Below are 20,609 nucleotides of genomic sequence, written 5' to 3' on the forward strand. Positions count from 1 at the left end.
CCCGGAATCTCTGTGGCACCAGTACCGCTCCAGGGACAGGTCAAGGGACCGACGGTACCATTCCATGGACTGTCGCCGATCCCTCAGGGCAGCATCACTGCATGTGGCTACATCTTCATGACCCCAAGCCCACTCTAGTTCCCAATCCTGCTTCACATCCTGGTACTGCTCATTAAGTGCGAGATGCAGATCGCCGTCCTGGCGCTGTCGTGGATCTGCAGAGTGCTGCTGGTCACTGAGGCCCCGATCCAGATGCCAGTTGAGGTCAGCGAGATCCAACTCTGGGAGGGATGACCGGTACCGATTGGGACAAAGCCATCAATCAACTCCCGTCTTGGTTACAGGGGAGCGACCACTCGGACTCTGGCTCAGGTTCGGAGCAAGGTTCCCTAGCAGTGGGACAGGCTCCGGCACCTAGGGTGTAGACTACATTGGCGGCACCACAGCCAGGCCCATAGTTTAGGGACACTTCTATGAAAGAATCATTACAAGAACCTTCTTGAAGATTTAGCCTAAATTATATGTTAAAGGATTTATGGCTCAAAAGGCTAAATAGTATTTAAATTCTGAGATATGCTGCAGATAAGATAATATGGATGTAATACATTATTCAGCCTTGAAAAGACTATGATTTAGACTCAGGGCTGATCTACACTAGAAAATCAGGTTGGTTTAACTAAGTTAATCAGAGGAAGAATTCTTCCATCAACCTAGCTACCACCTCTCAGGTAGGTGCATTACCAACACAAACTGCAGAATCCCTCCCATCAGTGTAGGTAGCATCTACGCTGAAGCACTGCAATGGTGCAGCTATGCCGGTGTAATGTTTTAAAGTACAGACAAGCTCGGAGTGATCCTGAAATTTTGCATTCAAATTGTCATCTTCTCGGTTTCTTCTTTGCATTCTAGGGGGGAAAATGTTCCTCTAGGTTGCGTAAGTACTAAAACATTTGGTACTGACTGGATGAAACAATCATCTTTTTTTGTTTTGGGCCATGGCTCCTTTCAATTGCCATTGTTTTGCAGGTGGTTCAATTTCAGTGAACAAAATATCTTCATATTTTGCAAAAGTATTTTTAGAGAATGTAATCCTGTGACAGAGATGCTGATAAGTCAAGTGCCGAAGCTCAATGTTAAGTTTCCGAGGCACAGGAGTGCTACACAGCTAGAATATGTTTTCCTAGTGTTTAGCCACTAAATGTTAGGGAAAAAACAAACTTCTCCAGCTTATCATTTTAAAATCACCTATCCCCTTGCCCTCCCTTTGGAAACTTTCTTTATTTAGGGCTCAACAGGAAGCTCAAGAGTTATAGTTAGTGATGCTGATGTGCAATAAAGAATTCCAACAGACTGAAGCTTAAGTAGGATCACCCCATCTTTAGTGAATTTCTCACTGAAGGCAACAAAAAAGTGGAATGTGCCCACATAAAGCAGAGTGGTGCTTATCTATTTCTTCCATGGGTTTGGTGGAGAGTACCAATTCGTGCACAGATGAAGCTGTAGGAAGTTAGTCACTCTTTTTTACTAGAATATAGATTGTCTATTATACATTATGATTTGGAAGTTATATACATGATCTAATATTGTAATAGACTAAATAGATAAATTTCTTGATTTAGTCTCTTGAACAGGTAATATGCTTGAAAAAGTATTTTGTACACAGAGCTATTAACAAGAGTGCCAATATAAACAATCAATTCTACAAACCAACAATATGGCAACCAAGTAAGTTCTGTATCACATTTGTATAATATTAACAAAACCATAAATTATATGGTACCGTTACAGTACCATAGTACAATACTTACTGTTATCTAATAGGATAACCAATACAATTTTCTTTAATTATGGTGGCACTGACATTGACCTACACTTAAAGTTGCACTATGACATCTGCAGTAATAGGGGGGATTATATCCCTTTATGTTTGAAAACAGTGTGTCAACAAGTTCCCAACACTTAGAGCAACAATTGAATTTTCAATAAAGTTACAAGTATATCTATTTATTATCTTAGGATTGAATATAGGTTAAAGTGTCTCTCTCTAAAAATTTAGACTTTCAGTCCCACTTTTTCTTCATCTCCTTCTAGCTAACAAATATCTTTGCTATCACATTTCTAAATTCACATCCAAATAGCTAAATCTCCAACATAACATAGCATTCAAAAAATAGTGATTGTTCACTATAACTGTTTCAATTTTACATAAAAACAGCCATACTGGGTCAGGCCAAAGGCCAACCGACAGTGGCCAACTTTATACTAAGGGAAGCCAACACAAGTGTCTTCTTCATAGAACAAAATTTATAGCGCAGGCAGGGAAACAGTGAAGGGAGGAGGAGCTCCCCAGCACTGCTGCCCCAGCTGATCCATAACAGCCTTCAGTCAGCCCTTCAGTGTAGCTTGCCTCATTTCTGCTGCTCTCACAAGGATGTGTTAAGATTCAGCAAGTCACTTAACCTCTCCATACCTAAGCTCCCCTTCTGTAAAACAGGCAGTATCATTGTCCCTTTTCTCCCACCCATCATCTTGCCTATTTACACTGGAAGCTCTTCAGGGTAAGGACCATTTATCTACAGTACTTATATGGTCCTCATCACCATGTATTTGAGGGCCAATCAGTAACATATTTATCCTCAACACCCCTGCAAAGTAGAGAAGTACCATTAACCCCACTTTATGGATGGAGAACCAAGCCTACACTGAATACTTATTGATAACTCCAGTTTCCTTTCTAGTTTGCACTTACAGCTTACTGATGAGGAAAGGAAAGATGTATCTAAAATTTTGTATTCTTAGAAAAAATACTTGTCCAAAAGAAACATCATATATTAATGGGGAAGAAAATCCAAGTGACTGTGGGGACATACAGGGATTGCAGGAGATGAGGAGAAGAGATCAGAGAGGTGGCATAGTGTGAGATGGTGCAGGATTCGAAGGGGCACAGAAGTGGATTTCAGGGGACAAACAGAACTACAGAAATGGGACTAGGTATAGGGGAGGAGCAGGAAGAAAGAAGAAAAAGGCTGAGGAGAGGGGAGGGTTAAGTTTTGGGGGTTGTTTTAAATGGAACTCTCCTTCCAAGAGTCATTAACTTATCGTTAAGGCTGCTCAAGTTAGTTTTCCAGCAGTGTGATCACTAGAACCCTAGAAAAATCATTAAAGTAACACTGGCACACCAGAGAGGAGTGTGTCCCAGGCTAGGATGGTCCAGTGGTTTGGGACCTAGCCTGAGCCATGGGAAACCTGGATTCAGTTCCTGGTTCTGCCACAGACTTCCTGTGTGATCTAGGGCAAGTCAGTTAGCCTCTCTGAACTTCAGTTCCTGCATCTGACAAATGGAGATAATAGTACTTCCTTACTTTGCAGGGGTTGTGGGGATAAATTAAAGACAGTGAGATATAGATAATAAGGTAAAGGGTGATATACAAGTACTTAAGATAGGTAAATAATTATAGAGCAGTAGCACCAATGCCTGAACTCATCCACACAGCATCCTTAACTGGCTCAGCAAAGAGAAAATTTGTCTTTAAAACTTCCCTTCCCAACTCTCAAAAGCAGAGGACGTGCTTCTCCCAGCAATAGCCTCCTCTGCTTTCTGTATCCTCACTATATTCTGCCTATAAAAAAGGAGAAACAGGATCTGACTTTAAAACAAACCTGAAGAGATATCACTTCACACAAAAAATGTACACACAGGTTTTATTTGCATTTGAATGCTAGGAACTATGATTCGTTAGGAAGAGGTTAGGGAATACTGGTTGTGAATGGAAGATGGACAGGAAAGACCATTGTTCTAATGCATGAGCAAGTAAATTTGCTCCTTTCCCTCAGTTTCTCTTTTTAAACTAAGCTGGTTCTGGCCTCTTCACTATATAAAGCACCCCCCCCCCGTGTGTGTGTGTGTGTGTGTGTGTGTGTCACACACAGAAGTGCTTAGGGAGGCATTGCTGTTTTACTAGGCTTTGTACTCATTCACTGGTATTCTAACAGACCCTAATTTACTCAATGTAGTGAAGAATTCCAGATATAAACTTCCCCCAGCCCCCAATGAACTTTTGCTTTGAAGAGTTTGATAGTCTTCTAAAATGCAGGAAATTGCACCTGTTACTTCAAAGTGTTCCAGCCAAGAACCCTACAACCCTTTTTAGTGCTTCCCCCAACTTCTCACAGCCTTCTTACTTTTACTTGGCTGGCTACAGGCCTGGACACTAATGTTTCCTCAAATATACAAACCTATCTTCACAACCATATTTAAGAACAGCCATACTGAGCCAGATCAGTATCCTGTCTGCCGATAGTGGCCAATGACAGGTGCCCCAGACGGAATGAACAGGTAATTGCCAAGTGATCATCCCGTCACCCATTCCCAGCTTCTGGCAAGCAGACGCTAGGGACACCATCCCTGCCCATCCTGTCTAATAGCCATGGATGGGACCTATCCTCCATGAACTTACCTTATTCTTTTTTGAACCGTGTGATAGTCTTGGCCTTCACAACATCTTCTGGCAAGGAGTTCTACAGGTGGACTGTTCCTTGTGTGAAAAAATAAGTCCTTTTGTTTGTTTTAAACCTGATGCCTATTAATTTCATTTGGTGATCCCTAGTTTTTGTGTTATGAGAAGGAGTAAATAACACTTCCTTATTTACTTTCTTCACACCAGTCACAATTTTATAGACCTCTATCATATCCCACCTTAGTTGTCTCTTTTCCAAGCTGAAAAGTCCCAGTCTTATTAATCTCTCCTCATATGGCAGCTGTTCCATACCCCTAATCATTTTTGTTACCTTTTTCTGAACCTTTTCCAATATATCTTTTTTGATATGGGGCACATCTGTACACACTATTCAAGATGTGGGTGTGCCACAGAGTTATACATAAGCAATATGATATTTTCTGTCTTATTATCTATCCCTTTTCTAATAGTTCCCAACATTCTGTTCGCTTTTTTGACTGTCGCGGCACACTGAGTGGATGTTTTCAGAGAACTATTCGCAATGACTCCAAGATCTCTTTCTTGAGTGGGAACAGTTAATTTAGATCCCATCATTTTATATGTATAGTTGGGATGATGTTTTCCAATGTGCATTACTTTGCATTTATTAACATTGAATTTCATCTGCCATTTTGTTGCCCAGTCACCTAGTTTTGAGAGATCTTTTTGTAGCATCCCTTCGCAGTGTGCCTGGGACTTAACTATATTGAGCAATTTTGTATAATCTGCAAATTTTGTCACCTCACTGTTTAGCCCTTTTTCCAGATCATTTATGAATGTATTGAACAGAACCGGGCCCAAGACAGACCCCTGGGGACACCTCCATTTACTTCTTTCAATTCTGAAAACTGACCATTTATTCCTACCCTTGATTTCTTATCTTTTAACCAGTTACCAATCCACGAGAGGACCTTCCCTCTTATCCCATGACAGCTTACTTTGCTTAAGAGCCTTTGGTGAGCAATATATATTCCCATTCTACATGTCTTATTGGAAGGAACACAAACCTCCACCCAATACAGTTAGTTACTCAAAAGCAACACACACAAAGAAACTCTGGCCATGTAATTTTTTTCCTTTAAAAATTTACAATTTGACATTATCAGCATAGAATCTAGCCATCTTTGAGTATCTTCCCTCACATACCTTTTCAAAGGGTGCAGTGGGAAGGAGGGGGGAAATACAAAGTAGCCACTAATGGCTGCCTCATTCAGAGGCAAGTACAATGCCAGACCCAGTGCAAATTAAAGTTGCTTAAGGGGCAGCTTTAGGGCTGTTCCAATTTATGCATCTGACTATGGCCCAGAAGGGTCTGCCAGCCAGCCTGGAAGCACCAGAACACAACTCCACACATGATATGACCCAGCATTCCTCCAAAACTCAGAGGTACAAATGTCAGCTCTCTGCTAGCTGCAAACTCCTCCATGTCAATGAATTCCACAGGTGGGCAGATCTGGTTGCTCTCCAGCCCCTTTGCACTGTCACAACACTAAAGGGGCTAGACTGAAGCAGAAAATCTGGCCTTTATTACTTCCTATTCAAAACACTTATTTCCTCATCTATTATCTGCAATTTAGATTAGACATTTCTCAAAGTTCTAGGAGTATTTTCAGGTCAAGTTAAAGCTTTGTATTTGATTCTGAATAACTGGAATGGTGTAGATTTGTACTGAAAGGGAACAAATTGCATTGGTAAATAGTATCAGAATGTGGAGATATATATTGTTCTGTGGGTCCCGTGACTCCAAGTAATATGTGAGTTTCTTTGGACACTGATGTTTCTATAACTAGCACATTTGTTTTTAGTAGGTCTGTCAAACTTAAAAAAATTAATCGTGATTAGAATTGCAACATTAAAAAAATAATCACGATTAATCACCATTTTAATTGCACTATTAAACAATAGAATACTGTTTATTTAAATTTGATGTTTTCTACATTTTCAAATATATTATTTTCAATTACTACACAGAATACAAAGTTTACAGTATTTTTATTTTTATTACAAATATTTGCACTGTAAAAAGAAAAGAAAGTATTTTTCAATTCACCTCGTACAAGTACTGTAGTGCAATCTCAATATCATGAAAGTGTAACTTATAAAACGTAATTTTTTATTTTTTTTTTTTTTTTAAACACAACTGCACTTAAAAACAAAACAATGTAAAACTTCAGAGCCTACAAGTCCACTCAATACTTCTTGTTCAGCCAATTGCAAAGACAAACTGGTTTGTTTACATTTATGGGAGATAATGCTGCCCGCTTCTTATTTACAACGTCACCTGAAAGTGATAACACGTGTTCTCAAGGAACTGTTGTAGCCAGCACTGCAAGGTATTTACGTGCCAGATATGCTAAACATTTGTATGCCCCTTCATGCTTCGGCCACCATTCCAGAGGATGTGCTTCCATGCTTACGACGGGTTTACTCAATAATGATCCAAAGTAGTGCAGACCGACGCATGTTCATTTTCATCATCTGCATCAAATCCAACAACAGAAGGTTGATTTTCTTTTTTGATGGTTTGGGTTCTGTAGTTTCTGCATTGGAGTGTTGCTCTTTTAAGACTTCTGAAAGCATGCACCACACCTGGTCCCTCTCAGATTTTGGAAGACACTTAAGGTTCTTAAACTTTGGATTGAGTGCTGTAGCTATCTTTAGAAATCTTACATTGGCACCTTCTTCGCGTTTTGTCAAACCTGCAGTGAATGTGCTCTTAAATCGAACAACATGTGCTGGGTCATCATCCGAGACTGCCATAACACAAAATTATATGGCGGAACATGGGTAAAACCGCAGAGCAGGAGACGTACAATTCTCCCCAAGGAGTTTATTCACAAATTTAATTAACATCTTCTTTTTGAATGAGCATCATCAGCATCAAAACATATCCTCTGGAATGGTGGCCAAAGCATGCAGGGGCATATGGATGTTTAGCATATCTGGTACATAAATACCTTGCAACACTGGCTACAACAGTACTGTGTGAACACCTCTTCTCACTTCAGATGACATTATAAATAAGAAGCAGGCAGCATTATCTCCTATAAATGTAAACAAACTTGTTAGTCTTAGCAACTGGCTGAACAAGAAATAGGACTGAATGGACTTGTAGGCTTTAAGTTTGACATTGTTTTGTTTTTGAGTGCAGATATGTAACAAAGTCTACATTTGTAAGTTGCACTTTCACAATAAAGAGACTGCACTACAGTTCTTGTACGAGGTGAACTGAAAAATATTTTTTATTTTTTTTATTTATTTTTATTTTTTGCAAATATTTGTAAGCAGTGCACTCAAAAGTGAGCACTGTGCACTTTATATTCTGTTATAATTGTAATAAATATACTTGAAAATGTAGAAAAATATCCAAAAATATTTATAATAAATTTCAATTGGTATTCTATTATTTAACAGTGCGATTAAAACTGATTAATCCCAATTTTTTTTTAATCTAGTTAATTAACTCAAGTTAATCACTTGAGTAAACTGTGATTAATTGATAGCCCTAGTTTTTAGTGATTACATTAATGTGAAATGCACTTGAGCATCCTGAATCGAAGTTTTTTTATAAGGTGTTCCTCATTTTCATTCTAATTTGTAGTTTATCCAATATGTAGGAGTTACAATTTTCAAATCAATAGTTTAATACTTAAGTAACTATATTCTTGGTGGAGAAGGTGGAGCCAGCAATACACTTGCAATTTTCTAGCATACTGTAGAAGCCAACAATTATATTACTTTAATACAAGATTTTGATTAGAATATTATTAAATTTTATGGTACTATATAGTCATAAATTAATTCCAAAAGAGTAAATGTAATGGCTATTAACTATATAATACTACAATGCCACCTCAAATACAGGTACCTATCTGTGAAACTGCTGTCACTCGAACGAAGTTAAAAAGAATCTACAATGCCTTCACATTAAAACAGATTAATTTCCCACAATATGTTTTCCTAAGAAAGTTCTACTTCTTTGGCAAGTCCACAATGTGAACACCTGCATTTTGTGAGAGTTCAAATAAACATTAGAAAAACACTGGGAGTGAGGTAATATCTTTTATTGGATCAACTTCTACTGGTGAGACAGACAAGCTTTCAACCTTACACAGAGCTCTTCTTCACATCTGTGTAAGCTCAATAGTTTTCCTCTCTCACCAACAGAAGCTGGTCCAAAAAAGATATTACCTTACTCACCTTGCCTGTCTAATATCCTGTAACCAACACAGTTATGACAACACTGCATAACAGAAACACATTCAAATGATTTTTTTTTTTAAAAAAGGAATCAACTGTAGGAGTCGGAGACACTCAAAAATATATGCTGTACAAATGACAACTAATTGATTTCAGAGTAGCAGCCGTGTTAGTCTGTATCCGCAAAAAGAAAATGAGTACTTGTGGCATCTTAGAGACTAACAAATTTATTTGAGCATAAGCTTTCGTGAGCTACAACTCATTTCATTGGATGCATATGGTGGAAAATACAGAGGGGAGATTTATATACCCACACAGAGAACATGAAACAATGGATTTTATCATACACACTGTAAGGAGAGTGATCACTTAAGATGAGCCATCACCAGCACCCGGGGGTGGGGGGGAGGGAAACCTTTCATGGTGACAAGCAAGGTAGGCTATTTCCAGCAGTTAACAAGAACAATTGAGGAACAGTGGGGGGTGGGGTGGGGGGAGAAACAACATGGGAAAAGTTTTACTTTGTGTAATGACGCTCCATTCCCAGTCTCTATTCAAGCCTAAGTTAATTGTATCCAGTTTGCAAATTAATTCCAATTCAGCCGTCTCTTGTTGGAGTCTGTTTTTGAAGTTTTTTTGTTGAAGGATAGCCACCCTCAGGTCTGTAATTGAGTGACCGGAGAGATTGAAGTGTTCTCCAACTCCACTTTCTACAAGCCATTACCCTCTGATCCCACTGAGAGTTACCAAAAGAAACTACAGCATTTGCTCAAGAAACTCCCTGAAAAAGCACAAGAACAAATCCGCACAGACACACCCCTAGAACCCTGACCTGGGGTATTCTATCTGCTACCCAAGATCCATAAACCTGGAAATCCTGGACGCCCCATCATCTCAGGCATTGGCACCCTGACAGCAGGATTGTCTGGCTATGTAGACTCCCTCCTCAGGCCCTACGTTACCAGCACTCCCAGCTACCTTCGAGACACCACTGACTTCCTGAGGAAACTACAATCCATTGGTGATCTTCCTAAAAACACCATCCTAGCCACTATGGATGTAGAAGCCCTCTACATCAACATTCCACACAAAGATGGACTACAAGCCGTCAGGAATAGTATCCCTGATAATGTCACGGCTAACTTGGTGGCTGAACTTTGTGACTTTGTCCTCAACCATAACTATTTCACATTTGGAGACAATGTATACCTTCAAATCAGCGGCACTGCGATGGATTCCCACATGGCCCCACAGTATGCCAACATTTTTATGGCTGACTTAGAACAACGCTGCCTCAGCTCTCGTCTCCTAATGCCCCTACTCTACTTGCGCTACATTGATGACATCTTCATCATCTGGACCCATGGAAAAGAAGCCCTTGAGGAATTCCACCATGGATTTCAACAATTTCCATCCCACCATCAACCTCAGCCTGGACCAGTCCACACAAGAGATCCACTTCCTGGATACTACGGTGTTAATACGCGATGGTCACAAACACCACCCTATATCGGAAACCTACTGACCGCTATTCCTACCTACGTGCCTCTAGCTTTCATCCAGATCATACCACACGATCCATTGTCTACAGCCAAGCTCTACCATACAACCGCATTTGCTCCAACCCCTCAGACAGAGACAAACACCTACAAGATCTCAAGATCTCATGCATTCCTACAACTACAATACCCACCTGCTGAAGTGAAGAAACAGACTGACAGAGCCAGAAGAGTACCCAGAAGTCACCCACTACAGGACAGGCCCAACAAAGAAAATAACAGAACGCCACTAGCCATCACCTTCAGCCCCCAACTAAAACCTCTCCAACGCATCATCAAGGATCTACAACCTATCCTGAAGGACGAGCCATCACTCTCACAGATCTTGGGAGACAGGCCAGTCCTTGCTTACAGACAGCCCCCCAACCTGAAGCAAATACTCACCAACAACCACACACCGCACAACAGAACCACTAACCCAGGAACCTATCCTTGCAACAAACCCTGTTGCCAACTCTGTCCACATATCTATTCAGGGGACACCATCATAGGGCCTAATCACATCAGCCACGCTATCAGAGGCTCGTTCACCTGTGCATCCACCAATGTGATATATGCCATCATGTGCCAGCAATGCCCCTCTGCCATGTACATTGGACAAACTGGACAGTCTCTACATAAAAGAATAAATGGACACAAATCAGACGTCAAGAATTATAACATTCAAAAACCAGTTGGAGAACACTTCAATCTCTCCGGTCACTCGATTACAGACCTGAGGGTGGCTATCCTTCAACAAAAAAACTTCAAAAACAGACTCCAACGAGAGACTGCTGAATTGGAATTAATTTGCAAACTGGATACAATTAACTTAGGCTTGAATAGAGACTGGCAATGGATGAGTCATTACACAAAGTAAAACTTTCCCCATGTTATTTCTCCCCCCCACCCCACCCCCCACTGTTCCTCAATTGTTCTTGTTAACTGCTGGAAATAGCCTACCTTGCTTGTCACCATGAAAGGTTTTCCTCCTTTTCCCCCCCCTGGTGCTGGTGATGGCTCATCTTAAGTGATCACTCTCCTTACAGTGTGTATGATAAAATCCATTGTTTCATGTTCTCTGTGTGGGTATATAAATCTCCCCTCTGTATTTTCCACCAAATGCATCCGATGAAATGAACTGTAGCTCGCGAAAGCTTATGCTCAAATAAATTTGTTAGTCTCTAAGGTGCCACAAGTACTCCTTTTCTTTTTGCGAATATTTACATGACATAAAATGTTGACCTGAAGGCAAGTTCAGTTATATTTAAATACAGACTATGATATTTACAAAAAGTTATAAGAAACTTCAGATGTAATGCAACTTTACTGTGTGTAATGGCTTACATTGGACTACTGTGAATAAAATCTGCCATATGAGAGCTGGATACTATTATTTTTCCCTGCTATAGAGAGTCAGCAATTTTGAAAGCAGCTCTTCCTGTCAGTGTGTGATGGTAGCAAGCATGGTTTTCTGAAGGGTTGATTCAGCACAATCCGGACATCTAACTGTCATTATCAGTAACATAATAAAAGCATAAAGAGATCAAGAGAAGAGACTGAGTGGAGTTATAGGAAATATGGGAGAGAAATGAGGAGCAAAGAATACGAAGGCACAGATGGAGGAGAAAAGACAGATGTTAGGGAGCAATATGAAAAAAGTGATACAAAAGAAGAAGAAAACGGAATAAGGAATGTCTCTGAATAACTTAAATACAAAGTGTAGCCACTCAACAACTCCTTCCTTTTCTTTTCCAATTGAATATCTGTAATAAGGCAGGAAGCATTCAATTAAAGAGCCACCAATTAAGGCCCTGATCCTAAAAAGAGATCCAACAGCATGGTCTCTTATGCCCAGTAGTTCCATAGGAAATCAGCGGGACACTCCCTGGGCATACCAGTAAGTGTTCCCCTCTCCCACACACACACACACGCACATGATAGAATTGAAGCCTAATGTCATGGGAAGGTTGCGCACAATCCTCCATATTAACTATGCAAGGTTGTCCTCTTCTGGTCTAAAAATTTGATCAAACGGAGGATCCAAGTGACTCAACAGCTAGGCAGCTGGCTCTCTCCCTGGCCTTTCCTGCTGCTGACAGACAAGAATGAAAGTGCTGCTGGAAACAGTATTAAGAAATAGCAAGCGGAACTTTACACCAGACTAATATATGCAACTGATGAATTTTCAGAACAGTACATGGTCAATTAGGTGTGCAGCTCCTATTAACAATCCCACAACACATTGTCTGATCCTGTGTTGAAAACTGATCTTGTATGTAACTGAAACAGTTTATACTAACAAAGGAATGGTCAGAATCAGTAGGCAGAATTTCTGCACGCAAATGAAATGGCATTGAGTGTTCCAATGACCATGCCCATAGCTATATTTAATTTTACCCAATATTGTTTTAAGTATTCACATTAATATTGTAGATAATCAGTTTTATATACAAAATATGATGTAATAATAATTTATAAGAAACACTTACTGGGTAATTTTTTTGGAGGGATGGAAGGATGGGTTCAGGTAGGGCTATAAAAAAAAAGTTTAAAGTTGCTGTGATTCACATAATTCACAGAAAACAATATTGTATCAGTTACACCAAAGGTGTGGACTGAAAGTCCATGACAGAAGCGTTTACTCTGAATTTCACTTTCATGTACTTTGTGAAATTAAAATTACCTGCATAAATTTTATATAATTATTGTATATCTCATAATATGAAAATTATTCAGTTAAATGAAAGTGATATCAACATATTGCTATTTGTAGAATAAACTTATGAAGACTTCTATGTCAGCTGGACACTGTTTGCATTTTAAAATTCATGTTAATTCGTTATTGTAGGCTACTGTTAGACTCCAAAAAGGATAATCATAGCTTAACTCAAATACTTGGATCTACCCTAACATGATTATAACATGGCATGGGATGTCTTCCAGATTCTAGATAAGTTCACAGTTCTTTAGATATAAAATCTGCCACGCTAGGTCATCAAAAGTAACTAAAAATAAAATAAGATATGCCACATATCTAGTAGCCACTGCTGACAAAAGCCCTAGAGAGATTATGTTCTATGCTATTTTCCGCTTTACTACACAGCTAGCAGTGTCCCAAAGCCATGTGGACATTGGTGATGTTAGTGCACTAACAAATAAAGAGGTAATTTTAACTTTCATAAAACCCTGAGGTGGTGGAGGGAGTGTGTGTTGGGGGGGGACAGGACACACACAAAGAATAAAAATAATGGGGCAAATATTTATCTTCCATATCAGTTGGTGTTAAACATAATAGAGAAAGAGAGAGAGAGAGAAAGAGAGAGAGGAAAAAAAAACCTCCCACAAATAACAGTTGAGTTTCCATTTAACATTTGTATCCCACTCATTATTTATTAGAGCTGCAGATCTGGTAGCTAGCTCCTTGTTGCACTAAAGCTATAATGTCATTCCATCAACATGTTTTTAGAACAGTTCGTCTATACCATTCCTTAAGGAGAATGATAGCGAAGTTCAGCATGTAGAACTCAAAACTAGGTCTCAGAAGGGAACAATTGTTAAGCTATCTTTTGTTTTTGGGAACTGAGAACCAGACTTGCAGAATTCTCAGCAATAGGACTTTCATATTTTCAAAAGAATGCTACAATGACTAATTGGGTTGCTAAGAATAAGATCAGCTGTTTTAATGCTCAAGTTTTCCTTTGCTTGTGGGTGTTTGGGGATATGAAGGAGCTATCTTATTTCTATGACATCTTGGAGATTTCCCAGCATTCTGTCATAATGACAGGAAAGGAAGCAAAATCTGAGCCATGTGAGTGCTCAAGATATTTTCATCCAAGGCTACACCATACATGAAGAGTCATGGGCTATTAAAGGGGGAAATGTTATTGGTCCGTAATCACACTTGCCATTTGAGTTCCTCTTCTCCTACAATACAGTGCAGATGGACCTGTTCATGTAGAAAGGTTAAAGCTCAAGAAACGTGTGTACTTATAAAATAAACTCAAGCCATAGGTCTAAAAAGATTTCCACAGTAGCACGGTGGGCAAAGGGAAAAGCAAAAAAGGAAACAGAACAGAGATTTGATTGTACTAGGGAGGAAAGATGGACTCAATTTTACTGGTAAATGAAATATTTGCTTTTCCCTTCTTCTTCCCCTATACCTCCTTACTAGGATTTTTGTAGATAAAAGTATAAAATTAGGAAAGATAAGCTGTTTCCAATAGCCTCCTACCAAATGTGTTATCAGCAGTTGTGTGCTAGTTAATCTTGCAGAAATAAAACATTAGAAATACAACCACTAGCAGCTGTGCATATATCCAGAGGCACATTCCCCCAGCCTTTTTAGCCCAGGAGGTTGATCTAACAGAGCTAAAAAGCTCCCAAACTATGGTCTGTAAATTGTTGGTTCTCCTTGGGGAGCTGGCTGATCACATGGTGATGCTTCTCCAACTGATTTCCAATAGCTTAATAATATCAAGAGATAGCAAAACACATATTAAGTTCCTAATAAAATGCAAACAAATGCAGGGGTTGTCACAAGGATTTTGTGCAATTATCACTTCCTCACAAGTAGTAGTATCATTGCAAAATATCTATGTATATAAAACCCATGTATTTCATTGTATCCCCCTTCCCTACCATTTGTAGAACACTTGTCTTCATAGACTGTAAGCTTTTCAAACCAGAGAGCATGTCTATCTGTGTCTTTGCCCAACACCTAGAGCAAAAAGTTCCCCAATGTGAACCAGGAACTCTTTGGGTGTTACTGTAATACAAATATTAAAGTTTAAAAAAAAAAAAAAGTGAGGCCCTTGCCTTCAATCTCCAAGTGAGGCAGCCTACTTACACTGAAAGCTTACCACTGATCACATCAAATGGTTTATAACTTTTGGGCAAAATCAGTTTTAAAGACTGCTAAATGCCTTTCACAACTCTTTGAAGATACCTCTTCCTCCATCTTGCACACACTTCAACTTTCTTATTTGGGACCTTAGGATCCAAAGGTCCACAGTGGTTTTGATCCTATAACCAAAATGGCCAGGACCGATAAAGACCTCACTGATTAACTTCCAAATTATGTCATTTTTTAAATTGGCTGCTTCAATGATTTACATCCATTCTACCCAGTTGCACGCAAACAATACAGTAATTTTTTTAAATTTGAAGGAACAAGAAACTATTCTGGAAACACTCCACTACCTACCATAAGGTTTCTGAGTCACAAAAAACAGACTTAGCAACATTTTGGCTAGCAACTCTTCCCTTTCATAGGTGTCTCCCCAAAGGAGCCTAGATCAAAAATATACTTATAATAGGACAACACAGACTAACTCTTACATTTGGTGCCTAGATACCATGGTGACTGCTACATTAGGAATATCTACACAGTCTCGGCAGGACAGAATTGAGAGGTAACTCAATCTAACTGGTCATGGAATGACACATGCCTTTTAAATTGCTATGCTTATAGATGTTGTCTTGCTACAATAATCAGAGCCATCAACCTGGTTAACTGTGTTTTTAGTTAACTTCTGAATTGTTGTAAAAAGCTTGCAGAGAAATCATGGTATCACATGCTCCTTGAGACATTTTAGTAAGTAGTTAGCTATACATTCTAGGTTGGATATCAGACATCCAGGCCAAGAAAATTATGCGAAAGTGAGTAAATAGAGCCATGTCTATCTTCCTACCTGCAGGAAAGAAGAACTAAGCAACTTGAAAGGCAGCAAACTGATAAAAGAAAAACTTAAAAATACACACACAATTTGCAGGTAGAACAGCAAGGGATCTTTGTGGCCAAGAGCTTAGTAGGATTAGAAAAAGGATAGCTATTTATATAGATAAGAACATTGAGAGTTACATTAGAAAAGGTTAAAAAACAAGAATTTGGAAGGAATACAAACCTTCAAGGGTTGAGGCATAAATCAGCCTCTAAGTGGCAGAGGCTACACAGAACTTCCTCTGTAGACACGTTACTCCATAACGTACACCTCAGAGTTTCTTGCACTGTCCTTCAAAACATCTGCTACTGACTACAGTTGGGACACAGGATACTGAACTAGACAGACCACTAATTTGATATAGATTCTCTATTCCTACGTTTCTAAGCAGGCCGGAGAATTTAGGAGATGATGTAGAGGGATTTCTTTAACATAATAGAGCAATATAAGCATATGGAGGGAGGGGAGGAACCATGAACATGCCGTTCGGTCTTATGCTTACAGAAGCAATCTCTGCGCTGCACCATTCTACTGAATTTGAAACAAGACGTCTCAACTCAGCAGACCTGAGACTTACCAAATACAGACACAATTTCAATACATAAACTACAAGAAAAGATGAGAGACTATGGACATGTAGGGACCCCAGCAGCTCATGAACACTGGATATACCAGTCCCTTAATGAAAAATCAAAAGTAAGGAAGCTCTCATGAACTTAAGCTCTGTTTGCAGGAATTCATTGTGCCCCACTTGTTCAGGTCCTGGGAAATCAGAACACAGAGGCGGCCACCCAATAGCACACAATCCCCCTCAGGATATCCTGAAGACATTCCTGAACACAAAAATAACCTGAAAGCGGAGCAGTTAACCAAAATCTACCTCTTGTAAAGTGAAAATATTAAGTTGGGCTTGAGTTTATTTTATGGCAATACAAGGTCCTCCAAGCACATTTTTATTAAGAATTAGTCTGCCTCCAGAGAACAGGTCCATCCTCACTACCTAAGAGGAAGCACTAAGGAAAAAGAATACAAAAATAATTTTCACTTTATCCTCAGCCACTTCTATCAGGTTACTTGAGCTCTTAATGTTAAAAAAAGAAAGCTAGGAAAATATTACTTTAAAAGGGACAATTTCAAAAGTTGAAAACATACTTACTTTGTAAATAGTGCAAAACCATCAACACAAGACTATAGCTGCTTAAAGTACCACGACTGGCATCATTTATGTCATGAAAACTCGCCCACTTCTTAACCACCAGTACTAATGGACGAACTCGATTCTCAACTGTAAGTAAAATAAATACTCATCAAAATAAGCAATTAAATACATTTTTAACTAATTGTCAGTTACAATTTTTATATTCCCTCCAGGTTAACATGACACCACCTTCTATATGATGCCCTCCCCTTTTCCTGCCTATTACAGAATTTAATTAGTTATCCCAGTACTACTGTCACCTTACCAGAACAGGAAATTGTATTCATGCTTACTTGAACATTTCCTTTCTTTGCGTAATAAGGCTCGCAGATCCATTACAATGGATACTTCAGCCTGGCTGCAGCTTGGGAACTGAACTGGACCCACCAGTCACTGGTAGCAGGGGAATGCCCCGCCTCCTGAAGTTGAGATAACTTTCACAGCTAGGATAATCCAAGCCTGCCTTCCTAAATTACAGATGATGTTAAAATACTTTGAAAGAAAACAATTTCTCTTATTGCAGAGCATGGTAAATACCATATAACTAACAAACCCAAATTCTTGGATGTCAGTCTCTACCCTAGATAATCCATTTCTCCTAGGTAGGTCTTATAATTTGAAGAAAGGAAATTTTCAGGTAAACATGCATAAATTTTCCTATTCTTCTTTGTGCTAAGGTCCACAGATCCATTACAATGGGATTTTCATAGCAATGTGCCTACAGGGTGGAAAGCAGGATCATCCTTTAAATATGGACATCCAGAAATAAGTAAATGATGCATCTCTCTTCCCCTGGGCATTAAGGTGTGGAAAAGATTTCTGACAAAAGAAAGGAAATGGCATCAGGTAAGATTGGATAACCAATATGCAGAATTTGGTTAACTAATGGCCATCTAGCAGATCTCAGTACAGAAGACATAACTACTTTGCCCTAAGATTGTCAGCATGCCTAAGGACTGTACTTTGTTGCTTAGCCAAAGGAGGAATATTTTGAATTTACTTAAGGAATTAATGCAATGAGCCTTATGAGGGCTATTTTTCCAAATTAAAAGTATAATACTGAGTCTGTAAGGAGCACAATGAAGTTCCTGTGTCACACACTATAAACTTGTGGGGTTGGAGTAAAGTTGATGCCTTAAGAAAATATTTAATGTTGGATTTGTATAAATACGTCTTTTCTTAAACATGCTGAGAACACATTACAGAGACTTGGGTTTATTGATCTTATGGACCCCCAAAAAGTCAAATAGAACTTATTCTGCTACAAAGCCCTTAGTTTAATTACCATGTTAAACCAGCGAAACACAGCTTCGAGTTCCCCCAGAAGGGCTTTATTTTAGGTATACAAGAGTGCCCAAGCAAAACATACTTCATCCAAGTATTCATTTTAAATCCTGTATGGTCCTGGATGAAGGACTGGTCTTGTACTAACAGACCTCCTGTGTGAGGCAGACACAGCCAAAGATCCAATGCTAGGTTAATCAAGCCTGAGAGCCAGAAAGTCATAAACAGTAACACTGCCACTGTCTTGTTCCTTTTGTATTGTCTTGGGGAGCAGTGGAAAAGGTGGAAAGATGTATAGCAGGGACTTTACCCAGCTTTATGAGATGTCATTCACTACTTCACATCCTGGATCTTCATGCACAGGCAAGGTTATAAGGTTTCCAGATGCACAGTGGTCAATGATCAGCCCATCAAACTGGCTTACAATAAGTGAGATTTTTGGGTGGAGGAGCCAATTTGCTAATTTGACTTTTGCCATGTTAATCTTGGTGTTCATTTCTCCATTGGTGGGCAGTGCACATAGACATAAGAAACTGTGCAGCCTTCGATGAGAGAATCTCTCTGAGGTACGGCAGATTCTGTTCTTCCCAGTAATTGAGAAAATCTTATCTGACATGTTGACTGTCTTGACCAGAACAGGTTAGTTATCCATGTAAAAGATAAGAGTAAGTGCTCCGAGACCTCAATGAACCACTGTGTTCCAGCTAGTGGATGATGAAAGCTCTCTCTTTCTGGTATCCATCCCCTGAACAGAATCGGAAAGATCACTTGAAAAAAGAAAAAAAAAAAGTCTTTGATTCTCTGCATTCAACAGCTGAGGGAGTGGGGAGTATATATTTGCAGCTAGAGCTCTGCCAACAGATACCTTAGGGTGAGATGTAGAGGGGATACCTGGAGTTACTGGACAGGTATATGAACTCTGGATCATTGAAGCATGCTTGTGTTTGAGATCAGAATTCCCAACAGGATGCAGTAAGAATTCAATTTTTCTGTGACACCACTTGTTTTCCTTATGCCAATCTTCATATTCTGCTTACATTCTTCCAAGATGAGACTTTGTACCTGACAGTATTCTCCTCAGCATAGGTCTATGATTAAACTTCCATGGCACCATATGTCTGGTCTGTCCTGAATCGAGGACATAGTAGGAATTGTATCACTCTGCGTCTTTGCTTCAGCCTTCTCTTCGTACAGACCCTTATCAGAAGAATTGACCAGGAAGTGAATTTCCTTCCTAAAGCCAGTATTATTGCCAACATGGTCCTGGAAAGAGACTCTGAGAACACATGTAAATTCACGAACAGTAATGACTGAAGATGGGAAAAGAAACAGGCTGCCCTTCATATGCAAACATAAAAATTGTGGATGGTAAAATGCGAATGCTTTAAAAACAAGCCTCTACTAGAAACTTAGATGTTTCAGATACGGCCCTGGTCTCCTTGTCCCGGATTCTGAGGCTAGAAATAGGATGGGAAGTGTGTTGCAACGCTCCAATCTGAAGTAAATGGTGACGATTTTGTTCATATTGTGGAATTGGTTTTGTTCATGTTTTGCATTGGTTGCCGAGACTGGGAATGGGACAAAGCTGTTCTTGAAATTCTCATACAGTTACATAGGCTTCCCCCTCTGGGCAATATCCAGTCACCTCATTGATCAAAACTATAGGTAGCCTTTTTTGTCCACAAACTGAAAGAGCCTGGCACTGATCGGTGGCCTAATTCCAGACAGGGCTGACAGGCAGGTAACTTAGGCAATATGTGATAGCTACTGACCCTGCATTTGTTCTAGCTACCACTTGCAAAGTGGTAGCTTCTCCATGGCCGCTCTGGGGTCTGTGGTGGAGTGGCCGGACGGATTGAGGTGTTCTCCGACTGGTTTTTGAATGTTGTGGTTCTTGACATCTGGTTTGTGTCCATTTATTCTTTTACGTAGAGACTGTCCAGTTTGACCAATGTACATGGCAGAGGGGTATTGCTGGCACATGATGGCATATATCACATTGGTAGATGCGCAGTTTTTCCACTAAAAGAAAAGGAGTACTTGTGGCACCTTAGAGACTAACAAATTTATTAGAGCATAAGCTTTCGTGAGCCGATGAAGTGAGCTGTAGCTCACGAAAGCTTATGCTCTAATAAATTTGTTAGTCTCTAAGGTGCCACAAGTACTCCTT

The 20,609-nt window shown here is 39.5% G+C and overlaps 1 protein-coding gene across 1 annotated transcript in view; it reads right to left on the minus strand.

Moving 5' to 3' along the window:
- Positions 1 to 20,609, minus strand: part of TENT2 (terminal nucleotidyltransferase 2) — an 81,786-nt gene that overhangs the window by 29,709 nt on the left and 31,468 nt on the right. The window contains 2 exon segments of the mRNA XM_038403152.2: positions 12,727 to 12,770; positions 17,114 to 17,242. Coding sequence (XP_038259080.1) covers positions 12,727 to 12,770; positions 17,114 to 17,242 — 173 coding nt within the window.

This window comes from Dermochelys coriacea, chromosome 5, assembly GCF_009764565.3.
Source record: "Dermochelys coriacea isolate rDerCor1 chromosome 5, rDerCor1.pri.v4, whole genome shotgun sequence".
Taxonomy (NCBI): Eukaryota; Metazoa; Chordata; order Testudines; family Dermochelyidae; genus Dermochelys; species Dermochelys coriacea.